The sequence below is a fragment of the Schistocerca americana genome, chromosome 7 (genome assembly GCF_021461395.2).
Source record: "Schistocerca americana isolate TAMUIC-IGC-003095 chromosome 7, iqSchAmer2.1, whole genome shotgun sequence".
In the NCBI taxonomy this organism is placed as follows: Eukaryota; Metazoa; Arthropoda; class Insecta; order Orthoptera; family Acrididae; genus Schistocerca; species Schistocerca americana.
Window position 1 is genome coordinate 624069145 of NC_060125.1, and position 15347 is coordinate 624084491.

General features: G+C 41.2%; 1 protein-coding gene across 2 annotated transcripts in view; it reads left to right on the plus strand.

The window, feature by feature from the left end:
- Positions 1–2719: 2719 nt before the first annotated feature.
- LOC124621991 (septin-2) overlaps positions 2720–15347 on the plus strand; it is a 63175-nt gene continuing 50547 nt past the window's right edge. The window contains exons 1-2 of one of the 2 annotated variants that reach the window (XM_047147533.1): positions 2720–2805; positions 3048–3165. In XM_047147533.1, coding sequence (XP_047003489.1) covers positions 2764–2805; positions 3048–3165 — 160 coding nt within the window. In that variant the 5' untranslated portion in view covers positions 2720–2763. The remainder of the gene's footprint in view (positions 2806–3047; positions 3166–15347) is intronic. The other variant, XM_047147534.1, reaches the window with a different exon arrangement.

The window sequence follows — 15347 nt, forward strand, 5'->3', positions numbered from 1 at the left end:
GCGAATGCATGCAAGGTACATCATCAATAGCGGGTGCACACTGCAGTGGACTGCGTGCATTTCCAGCCTCGGGTCTGACTGAAAATTCCAAAGACGCGACCATCGATAGCTGTCTACTGTAGTAGACTCTATACGCCACACGGTTAACACGACTAACAATAGTCTTGTAAATACAAGACTTGTGCCGAATGTCTCCTAAGAAGATACTTGTCCCGACACAACTTTTCAGCTTCCTGACATTTTCGTTCTGCTTGTTTGTCAACGAAAATCGCACCTGCTTATTCCGCCGCTACACTTCAACCTTTACTACGGAGCTGCTTGTCAGCACAATACATCACGCCATCTGCTATGCATTAGAAGAATCCTGCCCACAAACTTCATGATGTACCCTTACATGTTGGTCAGGTTTGCTTAGCCAACAACGTTAGCAATTATGCGCATAATAAACCAGTTTATCACATGTTAAAAATAGCGATTCGTAGGCTATCTTATTCCACGCGCTGATTTATCCCACAACACGTTTTTGCAACTTTCGACTAAGTCGGTTTCAGCATTTGTTTCTTTACTTCAAACTGCTCTTTATCAACCCATTATTCGCACCATGTTTATGACATTAAACTTGAAGCTATATAGTGCAGCAGTCTGCATGCAGACTAAAAGGTGTATCTTCTACGCGGCCTAGTGGAACACGAAAGGCGTAATCATGGCAAGTGTTGTTTCAAGGAACGTGTGTAGAAGGAAGTCCATGAAAACGAAACAGCTAACTACAAAACCCTACATCATTAACAATTAATGTTTGTTTTCGCCGCATTTACTGACCCACTAACACACACAGTAGTACGTAGATGCCGTTATCTACACGCTACTGCGATGAATCACTCGCAGAAGGGTAAGAAAACAGGTTACTAGACACTCATGAGGACTCGAGGAAAACTATATTATTAGTGCTGTATGAAACTGCAATGTCACTTGTATTCAAATTTACTGTGGGTTGTGAGAGGAGGGGCTGGTATGAGTAAAAGTAACACTTACGAAATGTGAGCTACCGTGGATTGTAGACGTGTAAATGAAATTATATGACAAAAGCTGTAGAACTGTAAATTCGAAAGCAGCACTTGTAACATGACGTACTAATAGAACGTTCGCGGACTGTAGAACGCGAGCAGTAATGGATACAAACTGCACACAACCCGTGGAACAACTAGGTACTATTGACACCAGAAAAGGTAAATGTTGACAACTATAACAAGATGAACTACATTATCATGTAGATGAACGCCAAGGTTGTCATGCTCAGACCACTAAGAACTATTGTTTCATACAGCTTTCAGCAGTCATTTTCGGGATAATTTATGTTGCTTCTCCCTGTTCCTTCACGGGTAAACAAAACCGCAATAAACGATCGTTAAGACTGCAGTAGCGCTTTACTATAGCGGTTCAGTATGTAAGCGGGCTATACTCGTACTTTGGGTGGAAAGCTACGGGTTCTCTTTTAATCTTACATGAAGTATACGAGAAGTCAAGTACGTGTGTTTCTAGGTTATACATACGCTTCGCGACTCACTTTCCATTTTATTAGCGGTCAATGTATTTTCTTGATTTCCTGTTCGGAAAACCTCTTACTGCTAAAAAAGGAGATTATGTATGGACATTAGATCCAGTGACCAACCATCTCTGTGTAATCTTTTATCTATTGTTTCTCTATTGCTGCGAAACCTTCTACATAAGCAAGGCAATTTTACTAAGTCTCTTTATAAATAAGATGAAAACTGACACTGTTATTGCTCGCATAAAGATCATGTTTATAAGACAAAAATAAAATCACTTCATACGTTCGTAAGTGCTTAAACGACCACACTTTCGGCAGTAAATATGTGAGATATCTGTTCTAAAACAAGCTTGAAACGACGATCGGAAATACTTAAGAGCAGAAGAGCGTCGCATGAAATGTCAGCGCACCGGCACTCAAGTGACAACCATTTGATGTAAGGTGTGCTTGACATTCTTTCTACGTCCACCGAAAGAAATTATATTTGCAAATCCAAAATGTAGTATGCAACGGTCTACTCACCAGATGAAGCACGGTGTTTACAACTTCTCTGTTAGACACCTGGCCAACTTCTATTAAGCCGATGAGGACGGCGAACTTCAAGCTGTCGTTCATAGCCATCCTAACTACTTCTTCAGGTCTTTTGATGTCACTAAATGGCGGACTCTGAAGGTCCGCCATGATTCTAGGTTTACTTTCTATTGTTCACCGATCAAAATACACGACACGTACACATGGAATTGTAGTTAAACAGCGTTTCCGTCACATCACATGATACTACAACATTAGCAGATCTGCCATGTTGGAAACTGATGCAGCAGGTTTGCCAACAGTATATGTTCAAATTTTAAGGCAATGTGTTACAAGTATAATTTTCCTTATATATAAAGCTCATTGTGGCGTTACTTACATAAAACCTAAAAATTTCTGCCTCTAAACCGCTAACAACAGGATAGGTTACAATATATAAACAAAAGTATTAGTGCAGTAAAGTAGTCAGTAATAGTAGCGATAAACGTTATGGGTTTACTCATTATTTTTGTTTTTTTTTGTTCTCTGTAAAATATGTACAGTCACTTCCATTAATTACTAAGTTGTAGACGTCCTGTTACTTTTAATTAGGTAGGTTGGTAGAACTCTTTTATATGTTTGCTTATTGGACCAAAGAAATTAACAAGCGCACTGACAGCACACAGCAGTTTATCGTTGGCACGATGGCAGCGGTTGATGTTGAGAGGGTCGGTAATAGTTTAAACGTAAATTTCGTTCCATATTAATTATTTCTCTCAGTTTATTTGTCTCAAAACATAATGTTTATAAACATATTGCCTTGTGTAGTTCGCAATACTGCAGAATGTCGGAAACGCTAGCTCAGTAACCTTTAGTCCAAAGGGCGTTGCAGTTAGGCGTGACCTTTTAACCATAACTGTCTGTACAGTTACAGTATTGCGTGTGCCTTAAATGCTGTAATAAAACAATGAATGCATATGTATTTCAGGTGGAGCAGGGTGTTAGAAACCTGAAGCTTGCAGGTCATGTTGGTTTCGATAGTCTCCCAGATCAGCTTGTGAACAAATCTGTGCAGAATGGGTTTGTGTTCAATATACTGTGTATTGGTAAGTTCGTACCGAGATAGACCTTACATAAATGTGTTTAAATCAATTTTTATTGATAGCATTCAAAGCCAGTCAAAGAAAATTTATAATATGCTGTCGCGGGTTTCCAAACTGCACCCCACACTTCCATACTACATACTCATTGCCATACCAGAAACGTGTTCTTTATCTAGAAGAAATGTGTCGTACCCTGGTACTACAGTAATATCCATTGTATCAAGAGGTATCATTCTATTATTGACATGACAAATCTTTGTTACTGTAATAACGTAATCTGTTATTTTCATCACTTCATTACCTCCATTGATCTGACCGCAATAAAATAAACTCGTAGCGCTCCCCCCCCCCCCCCCTCTCCTTCCTCCTATTACAGGCTGTTTCACATCAGGTGGCCTCAACTGAAGATGCTTCGAGCTTGACCATCAACACTTTTGTTGAAGATTGTACAAAATGAATTTCCACCAAGTTTCAGCTCAATCTGTAACTTTGTGTAGTAGTAGAGCCATTTTCACGAGGCCCACTTCCTTCAGAAATGAAAAGGTGCAAAACAGTCCTAAAGCTCAACAAGTCATTGTTGCTGACCTAATATATTAAGATAAAAAAAACTGTACATGGTACACCTTCAAATTTGCTGTAAGAGCATAGCATGTGAAATTTTCCTCTGTATTTTGGTAATAGGTAGTGAATAAAGGGTAATGAAAACTTTCCTACTGGCTTCTGAATACCAAATTTTGCGTACTAAAACACTATTCATCCTAAAAATGAAATCTCCAATTTTATAATTACTTGATGTGAGAGAAAAGAGTATATTTAAGCACCAGAGTAACTCCAGTTAAGGTGCAAACATTTGACTTTTTTTTGGGGGGGGGGGGGAGGGTGGGGGCACATGACATTTAAAAGTTAAACTTACCTTTGCTACTTTTGGTTAATAGTTCTCATGTACCCTCCCATTTACAAATAGTTATTGGAACTAATACAGTTTGGATATTCACTAATGGCAATTTAAAAAGTTTGTTTAAATATATAAAATAAATTAGTTTCCACCTGTTGCACATTTAACAGAGAAGAGGCATGGAATAACATCTTTTTGGTTATGTGGAAAAATCTTATGAAGCTTTTTACGAATTTGATGCATAATATTTTGCTGATAGCTAGAGCCTTTAATTATGATTGCTTGGTAATAACACTTTTCCGTGTTTCTACTACTTGTACTTTAGGGATGTGGCTCTTAGGCATGTGAGACTTTGTCCATTGGAAATTTGATGACCATAGAGCTTAAAAATTGCTAAAATATACCAAAAGAAAACGATAAAACTACGATAAAGGTTTATTTATTTTATGAATTTTAACAGGTAACAACTTGATGATGACTGCACTTTGGTACAAAATATTGTTGGTGTGATATCCACAATTACTCATTAGCCTAAATTGATAAACAAACATTAAATATCAAATAAGGCAAAGGTACATCCAAACCAACTACTACACACATTGTATTCAGAAAACCCGACAGCAAAAAGCAGTTCCATCACTCATGCAAGGTGTTGGTTCAAGTGAAACGGACAATGTGTGCCATTACTTGGAGTGTATTCAGCTGGGACATCTGGCCACACTAAAATGGTGTTGTCTACTTCAGTTTTATGTTTCCTTGTAAATTTGCCGTGTGTGATGCTGGTAATCTGACCACCATAATGATTCAGAGGTGTTTTTTTTCTCTCTATAACAACTGAGATACCAAATTAGGCCTGTATTAGCTATATTACTCTAAGAGTTTATACTTCCATGCGTACAATGATAAACATACATAGTGATTTTTCCTGTAAATGGTGAATTTGAACTAAAACAGATATGGTGAGATAATTCAGTGCACTTCATATAGTGCAAGTATATTGATCCTGACCCTTTCTTCAGATCTTTCCCTTGTTCCTCGAAACTAATAGTAAGCTGAACAATTTCTTATGTAGGAACATACAAAATGCATAGTTATCTCACAACTCTTGATGCAGTTCCTGCAAATGTTTTCTACACAGGTAAAATGTTCCCACGCAGTATGCGTATGCCATCCTCTTCATGTCACCTCCAATTCCATCAACTGCACTCTTTCTGTGAGCTGTAACAAAGAAGATACATTCAGCTGGAAATCATCCATGTTGCAGAAGATTCTCAAAAATTCATGTTTTTTTAACTGAGATGGCGCTGCTCAATCACTTTAGTAATGAAAGAAAGTAAATCAGTTAAAATAGCCTTACAGAAGGCGGGCAGCAACATAATTTTCATGATTTGTACAATGAGACAATACACCATATCAAGCTGCCTCAATGCATTACTATCAGGACCTTGGTAGTGTATCACAGCTGTGAATAATGACAGTTTTAAAACTGCAGTGAGATTTACTATCAGGACCTTGGTAGTGTATCACAGCTGTGAATAATGACAGTTTTAAAACTGCAGTGAGATTGCATTTTTTTGTTTTCGAAACTTGATGGATGATGCAGAATTGTTTCACCATACTCCAAAATTGCCTTAAGTGTTTGAAGTCTCTGTGCTGTCTAATTCTGTTGTAGATGTGGAGAGAGATCAGCATTTCAGAAACTTTTTTTTTTTTTAAGCTCAGATGCTTCTGTGATGGCCATCGGTTGAGTCATCTTCATTGGAGCTGGTTTTCCACAAACCCACTGGAGGAATATAATGTTTTTGGTAACGCCAAATTCAGAAAGAAATTTTTCCATAGAGTTTACTCCACAGTTTTGGCATTCTCACTTTATGCACATAATGTCTGCATTGTTTGTAAATTATAGTATCTTGTGAGGCAGTTTATGCACAAGTAACTGCACCCTCTCATGATATACATCTTCATCTTTCTCTGTTGTAAGAAGTACATGAGGAGGTCAAATAAGAATGTTGCTGTGTAAATAATTTTTAAGCTTCTATGAAATGTGAAAAATGTCATATTAATACATTGAGCTACTGGTAAAATACTTTATTTATACAACTAGTTTCAGTCATCTGACCATCATCAGGTTCACAAAAGTATTAACAACATCATGTTAGACAAAATATAAAATATGTCTGCTTGTGTCTGTATGTGTGGATGGATATGTGCGTGAGTGCGAGTGTATACCTGTCCTTTTTTCCCCCTAAGGTAAGTCTTTCCGCTCCCGGGATTGGAATGACTCCTTATCCTCTCCCTTAAAACCCACTTCCTTTCGTCTTCCCCTCTCCTTCCCTCTTTCCTGGTGAGGCAACAGTTTGTTGCGAAAGCTTGAATTTTGTGTGTGTGTTTGTGTTTGTTTGTGTGTCTATCGACCTGCCAGCACTTTCGTTCGGTAAGTCACCTCATCTTTGTTTTTATATATAATTTTTCCCACGTGGAATGTTTCCCTCTATTATATTGAACCAATAAGAAGATGTGTTGCTATGGTCCATGGTGGCTTAACCACTGCTGGCTTCTTGTGAAGTGAGAAAACCAGCATCTCCATTGCTGCAGGGCCCATACCTGATAGATGTTCAATAGCAGACACAAGTGGGTTTTTTACCACAGGTTCCTAAGTCTGATAGAGATTTTTTTACGCAGGTGCCCAAGCCTGATGGTAAATTTTTTAAGTGTCAGAGAACAAAGCTAGAAGAGGCCTCTTTAGGACCCTAAGTGTATGTTGTCTTGAAGCTGCTTGAATTTGTTATGTTTCATTAATTTGCTATATGCTGTCACGACAAAAATTGTATTGCTGGCCACATAATGTCACAGAGAGTGCTGCAATAACTGCAACAATGAGCCATTCGGGAACCCAATACTTGTTACTCCTCGATAGCTAATAAAAAGGATTTTCTGGGCCATGTTGCTGCATAAAGCTTATTAAAGCATACATCTTCTTAGCGTAAGTCTCACAGATATTAAGTTTGTCACATGTTACTGATCCACCCAACCCACCACCACTCTTTTTTTTTCCCATAAACACATGCTGCATATTGCCCTGACTGGTTGTCCAGTGTTAATATATCAACAGTGTAGGAAAAGATAAACAGCTGATTACCGTAAAGAATGCATATTAACTTGCAGACAAGCACAGTTAAGACACATACATAAAGCTTTCGACCACAGCCTTTAGCAACAAAAGAGAAACACAGACCGAGTTGCCGGAGTTCGTGGTCATGTGCGCATGAGGTGTGCTTTCTTGTGTGTATGAATCTTGTCTTTTGCTAATGAAGGTGGTTCTGAACGCATTATGTAAGTTCCTTAATTGTGCATGTCTCCAATTTAATATGTCTTGTTGATGGTAAGTAGCAATCTATCTTTTACTACATTGTTGACATTCCTACCTGGAGTTGATTTAAAAATCCCCTGGCCTGAATAGTTGTGTCATTAATTGGCAAAAAAAGTGATATTCTCTGCTTCCTGCTACAGTATGTCCATGGTAAAAAACCACTCTTCTTTTAATGTTTTATTTCCTTCCATTTCTTCTTTACTGATGAAAGCAAGTTTATTGCCATTAATGCTGTCAGTGCAAAAGCAAGAAGGATCAGACCTCCAGTGAGAACAATATGCTGCATGCATTTTTGAAAAAGAGTTATGGATAGGAAATATCTGAGAGACCAATTTCGAATAATGACTTCCATCAGCTGTAGAATGGAATGTCGACAATGAAAATTTGTGCCGGACCGGGAGAAGAACCCAGATTTCCTGTTAATTTTCATTGTTGTCATTCCATTCTACAGCTGATGGTAGTCATCAGAATAACACTGGCTCTGCAATATCATATATACAGGGCTATTACAAATGATTGAAGCGATTTCATAAATTCACTGTAGCTCCATTCATTGACATTTGGTCACGACACACTACAGATACGTAGAAAAACTCATAAAGTTTTGTTCGGCTGAAGCCGCACTTTAGGTTTCTGCCGCCAGAGCGCTTGAGAGCGCAGTGAGACAAAATGGCGACAGGAGCCGAGAAAGCGCATGTCGTGCTTGAAATGCACTCACATCAGTCAGTCATGACAGTGCAACGACACTTCAGGATGAAGTTCAACAAAGATCCACCAACTGCTAACGCCATTCGGCGATGGTATGCGCAGTTTAAAGCTTCTGGAAGCCTCTGTAAGGGGAAATCAATGGGTCGGCCTGCAGTGAGCGAAGAAACGGTTGAACGCGTGCGGGCAAGTTTCACGCGTAGCCCGCGGAAGTCGATGAATAAAGCAAGCAGGGAGCTAAGTGTACCACAGCCGACATTTTGGAAAATCTTACGGAAAAGGCTAAAGCAGAAGCCTTACCGTTTACAATTGCTACAAGCCCTGACACCTGATGACAAAGTCAAACGCTTTGAATTTTTGGCGTGGTTGCAACATCTCATGGAAGAGGATGCGTTCAGTGCGAAACTTGTTTTCAGTGATGAAGCAAAATTTTTTTCTTAATGGTGAAGTGAACAGACACAATGTGCGAATCTGGGCGGTAGAGAATCCTCACGCATTCGTGCAGCAAATTCGCAATTCACCAAAAGTTAATGTGTTTTGTGCAATCTCACGGTTTAAAGTTTACGGCCCCTTTTTCTTCTGCGAAAAAAACGTTACAGGACACGTGTATCTGGACATGCTGGAAAATTGGCTCATGCCACAACTGGAGACCGACAGCGCCGACTTCATCTTTCAACAGGATGGTGCTCCACCGCACTTCCATCATGATGTTCGGCATTTCTTAAACAGGAGATTGGAAAACCGATGGATCGGCCGTGGTGGAGATCATGATCAGCAATTCATGTCATGGCTTCCACGCTCTCCCGACTTAACCCTATGCGATTTCTTTTTGTGGGGTTATGTGAAAGATTCAGTGTTTAAACCTCCTCTACCAAGAAACGTGCCAAAACTGCGAGCTCGCATCAACGAGTTCTACACTCATTGATGGGGACATGCTGCGCCGAGTGTGGGAGGAACTTGATTATCGGCTTGATGTCTGCCGAATCTCTAAAGGGGCACATATCGAACATTTGTGAATGCCTAAAAAAACTTTTTGAGTTTTTGTATGTGTGTGCAAAGCATTGTGAAAATATCTCAAATAATAAAGTTATTGTAGAGCTGTGAAATCGCTTCAGTCATTTGTAATAACCCTGTATCTACAAGACTTCCGTTAAGGAGAAGGATGCTGTAATAAACTTTATGCACCCACATGACCTGGAAAATTCATTTTATTGGCTGTCAAGGAGTGACAACTGATGGATTCTGGAATAGCTCATTGTTGCAGCTATTCCAGCACTGTCAGTGACACATGGCTAGGAGTACAGTTTTTCTAATGACAGTGTACAGCAAACTAATGAAATCTGTAACAAATTTAAGTAGCTTCTAAGAAACATCAACATAAGATCCTAGAGAGACCTCTTCTTTGTACTCTGACACTTAAAGGAATTCATCATCAGGCTTGGACACTTGTGGTAAAAGAACCCTCTGGTGGCTGTTGTTGCGCAGCTATTGGGCGTGGTCCCAATGGCAATGGCGATGCTGGTTTTTTTCATTGCACAACAGACCAGCAGTGGTAAGCCACCGTGGACCATTTACACAGTTTTTCATCAGTTCACAGAAAACTTTGTACTGGTAAGTTATTACGTGCAAAATGTCAGGTTTGTTCTGCAGTTGCTTCTGAAGATACAAATGGGTAAATTCTTTTTCAAGCATCTGTTTCTTTAGCTGACTTTGCTTCAGACCATTTATACGAAAATTGCTCTCCTTTTTTACTATTTGTGCAAAAACTTGTGCAAGATGGCCTAGTTTTATTTATTTCAAGAAAATATTATGAGAGATGATATGTCTCAAAGCATATGAAAACTCAGGGGTGCACATTCAGTAATTGCCCAATGGGGTCAAACAAATGACTATATCTCTGGAATTGAAACTAAAACATAGCCAAAGTTAATTGGGGACATTTGTGAATGTTCGCACAAAAAAATCAGCAAAATGGTCTCATGGTAACCTCTAAACCACTTAGTATAGAATGTTATTAACTCTTGCACAATGTTTTGTCAGTAATCTCTGTCTTCGTTATTACCCTATCTTCCACCTTTAAGCTTTGGTTTTCAAATCTCATTTGGTGCAGTCCCCAATAATCAGTCTTTTCGTATCATACTGTCCAGTAAGTCTCCCCTGACCTAGGGTTCTGGGCAACTTTTCCGCAACTCTCCCCATTCCCTAAACCTCGCCAGTCCTTTCCCTTCATTCCTCTTCCTTCCTCTTCAACCCTTCTGCTAAAAGAAGGAGCCACTGACTCCAAAAGCTTGTACATTTCCTTAGCTTTCATGTGTGTTTTCTCCTGCTGCCATTTGGTGAGTAGATTTTTTTATCTACGAAATTCTTCTCATAGTATTGTAAATCCCATCTTACTTCAGTTTCTTCATGAGGCACTGTTGTAGCTTCTCAGTGATATCACTCAGTATGTACATTGAACAAGCAGTAAAGGAAATAAAGCAGAAATTTAATCAGGAAATTAGATTGCAAAAGAGACACTAAAAGTACTTGATTTTTGCTATTTGTATAGCAGTATAACTGGTGACGGCAGAAGTAGACGACATAAAATGCGTACTGGTATTGAAGGTGGAAGCTTTTCTGAAGAAGAGAAATTTGTTGCCTTAAAATATAAATTTTAAGTGTTAGGAAGCCTTTGCTAAAGGTATTTCTGTTAAGTGTAGCCTTTTAAGAAAGTAAAATGTCGACAGTAAACAGTTTGGAAAAAAGGAAACAGAAGTTTTTGAAATCTGATGCTACAGAACAATACTGAAAATTAGACAAGTAGATCAGATAACTAATGAGGAAGTAGTGAATCATGTTGGAGAAAACAGAAATTTGTGGCACAATCTGCCATCAAGGAATTGTCAGTTTGGTAATAGAGGGAGTTGTAGGGGCTACAAATTGTCGAGGGAGACCAAGGCTTGAATAAAGTAAGGAGGTTGAAATGGATGTAGGGTGCAGCAGTTACACAGACATGAAGAGGCTTGCACACGATAGACTAGCATGGACAGCTGCATCGAATCTGACTTCAGACTGCAGGCGGCAGCGACTACTACTACACTGCTGGCCATTAAAATTGCTACACCAAGAAGAAATGCAGGTGATAAACGGGTATTCATTGGACAAAAATATATTATACTAGAACTGATATGTGATTACATTTTCATGCAATTTAGGTGCATAGATCCTGAGAAATCAGTACCCAGAACAACCACTTCTGGCCGTATTAACGGCCTTGATACGCATGGGCATTGAGTCAAACAGAGCTTGGAGATGGCGTTTACAGGTACAGCTGCCCATGCAGCTTCAACACGATACCACAGTTCATAAAGAGCAGTGACCGGCATATTGTGACGAGCCAATTGCTCGGCCACCATTGACCAGACGTTTTCAATTGGTGAGAGATCTGGAGAATGTGCTGGCCAGGGCAGCAGTCAAACATTTCCTGTATCCAGAAAGGCCCGTACAGGACCTGCAACATGCGGTCGTTAATTATCCTGCTGAAATGTAGGGTTTCGCAGGGATTGAATGAAGGGTAGAGCCACGGGTCGTAACACATCTGAAATGTAACGTCCACTGTTCAAAGTGCCATCAATGCGAACAAGAGGTGACCGAGACGTGTAACCAATGGCACCCCATACCATCACACCGGGTAATACGCCAGTGTGGCGATGACGAATACGTGTTTCCAATGTGTGTTCACCGTGATGTCACCAAAGACGGATGCGACCAGCATGATGCTGTAAACAGAACCTGGATTCATCCGAAAAAATGACGTTTTGCTATTCGTGCACCCAGGTTCGTCGTTGAGTACACCATCGCAGGCGCTCCTGTCTGTGATGCAGCATCAAGGGTAACCGCAGCCATGGTCCCCGAGCTGATAGTCCATGTTGCTGCAAACGTCGTCGAACTGTTCGTGCAGATGGTTATTGTCTTGCAAATGTCCCCATCTGTTGACTCAGGGATCGAGACATGGCTGCACTACCGTTACATCCATGCGGATAAGATGTCTGTCATCTCGACTGCTGGTGATACAAGGCCGTTGGGATCCAGCATGGCATTCCGTATTACCCTCCTGAACCCACCGATTCCATATTCTGCTAACAGTCATTGGATTTCGATCAGCGCAAGCAGCAGTGTCGCGATACGATAAACTGCAATCGCAATAGGCTACAATCCGACCTTTATCAAAGTCGGAAATGTGATGGTATGCATTCCTCCTCCTTACACGAGGCATCACAACAACGTTTCACCAAACAATGCCGGTCAACTGCTGTTTGTGTATGAGAAATCTGTTGGAAATTTTCCTTATGTCAGCACGTTGTAGGTGTCGCTACCGGCACCAACCTTGTGTGAATGCTCTGAAAAGTTAATCATTTGCATATCACAGGATCTTCTTGCTGTTGGTTAAATTTTGCTTCTGTAGCAAGCCATCTTTGTGTGTAGCAATTTTAATGGCCAGTAGTGTACTCCTCCTCCTCCTCCCTCTCCCCCTCCCCCCCCCTTCCTCCTCCCCCCCCTCCACCCCCTCCCCCGCCTCTGTTTTGTATTGTGACGTTTGTGTTTGTGTAATTTGTGTTACGGAAATTGGATGTAGCTCCATGATTGAAGTATGGTAGTGCCCATTACCTCATATATACTCCCTCAGTATATTGGTTTGCTGACTCCTACACCACCTACGTGTAAACCCAATTTGTAGCTTTTTAAGATCACCTGGAGGCTTTATTCCTCCCTGACAACCTTCACCAAACAGCATTTCTCCATTTGTGATGCCCAGGTAGAATACTTTACAAACATTATCCTTATTGCCACAGAACATTCCATTCCTCACACTTCCTCTTTACCAAGGCATGTCCTGATCCCTTGGTGGACTGAGGCATGCCGTGATGACATTTGGTTACAGAGACAAGTTCTCCGTGTTCTTCACCGTCATCCTACAGTTGCATTCTCAGTGTCGTCACATTCTTTGGGATAGCAAAAAAGCCAGCTGGATTTTATTTACTAGTTCTTTTAACAGTTCCGCTCCCTTGTTCGTTGTGTGGGCCAATCTCTGACAGGCCTTTGGGACCAAGGTCCATTCCCCAGTTTCTGGCCTGACCATAGCAGATGATGTCATTGTGGATCCCATTGCTGTCTCCAATACCTTATGCCCGCTATTTTGCAGAGATTTCGAGCTCCAGTCACAATCTTTCTGCCTTCCTCCATCGGAGACAAGTTGAGGTGGTTCAGATGATAGCCTTCTCCTCTCAGGATTGTGAATGCTACAATGCCGCCTTAAAAAAACACTATGAGGTAGCTTGATCATGCTCTCACTTCATCCTGATCTTTCACTTCAGGGATGGACGATGTTCACATTCGGATGTTGCAGCACGTCTCTCTTGTGGGCACGCAATTCTCCTTCATATGTACAGTCGCATTTGGCCAGAGATCATGTTCTCCAGACACTGGTCTGAGCCACTTTCTTACCCATACCTAGGCCCACTAAGGACAAACACCTTCCTTTTAGCTACAACCCCACTTCTTTCACCAGCTGTGTTTTCAAGGTGATGTATAATTTATGCCCAGCTGGTAGGTGGTTCGAGTCTTGCAATTTACTAACCACTGCACGATGTGGATTTCTTCAAGTGCGCTGTTCTGCAGTCGACCATCTTGTCACTTTGTCAAACCATGTAAGAAGTCTAAGGCACCTGCTGGAGGACCAGTATCCTCTGTACACTCTACATATTGGGCTTCCGACACCGCCTGTCCCATTTCCATCAGGAATTTTTAAAAGACAGAGTTTTTAAGGTACATGTGGGTTGTGCCTTGTCTGACACCTTTATCCAGGAAAACAGGGCACCTCAGGGTTCCGTCCTGACTGTTGTCCTCTTTGCTATAGCCAGTAACCCTATTACGGCCTGTCTCCCACCACCCATATCTGGGTCTCTTTTTGTTGACAATTTTGCGGTCTGTTGCAGTTCTCCCTTTGACTTATCTCCTTGAACAGCATCTTCAGCGATGCCTCAATCGCCTTTACTTGTGGAGCATTGGCAGTGGCTTTAAATTTTCCATTAACAAAACCATTTGTGTGAATTTCTGATGGTGCAATTGGTTTCTTTCACCATCTTCACATCTTGGGCCTGTTGCTCTTCTGTTTGTGTGAACTACAAAACTCCTTGGGCTTGTACTTGATAGGAAGCTCTGTTGGTCCTCTCATGTGTCTTACCTGGCTGCCCGCTGTACCCGGTCCCTCAGTGTCTTACGTGTCCTAAGCGGTACTTCCTGGGGCGTGGATTGGACCACTCTCCAATGTTTGTACCGATCCCCTGTTCATTCGAAGCTAGGCTATGGTTGTTTTGTTTATACACCTTCACATCTCCATTTTTATATGCCTTCTAAATACAATCCACCATCATGGAATCTGTTTGGCCACTGGGACCTTTTACACTAGCGCAGTTGAAAGTCTCTAAGCAGAAGCTACCGAATGATTGCTGTCATCTAATGTGATGCTCTACTCAGTGGATATGCATGCCGTTTGTCTGCCATGTCCAGCCACCAATCCTATGCCTCCTTCTTCTCAACGTATGCGGCAGTATGGGGCACATCCTTCATCTCTGTTACCTCCTGGAGTTTGCTTTCGGCTATTGATCCAGCAGCTGAACTCCACGCTGTGTGCAACTTTCGTGACGGTTGTGAACCCTTCACCTCTTTGGCTTCATGCGGCGGCCTGTGTTCACCTTGGACTTCATTCACTTCCTAAGGTAACTACTCCAGATTCGACCTGTCATTGTAAGTTTCTTGACCCTCGCTCGGAACTTAGTGATTGTATCTTTGTGTGCACTGAAGGTTCTTAGACTGACCATGGTGTCGGGTGTGCCTTCTTCATTGGCAACAACGATTTTCGGTATCGGCTTCTGGAACACTTGATAGTGTTTATTAGCAGAGGTTTTCACCCTGTATCAGGCCACTTAGTACACATGGCGACACAGGCTTTTCGATTGTGTCATCTGCTCCAATTCTCTCAGTGACCTTCAGAGCCTCTGTGTGCTGTTAGTGCAATGGGACCAAGAAAGCTTCTACTTTCTCACTCTTGAAGAAGCTCACGTCAGTCTGATGGGAAATGAGGCTGCTGATGCTGCTGCCACGGCTGCACTCCTCCTACTTCAGCCCGCTAGTTCTTCCATTCCTTCTGATGAGCTTAGTGTTGCCATCCATTAG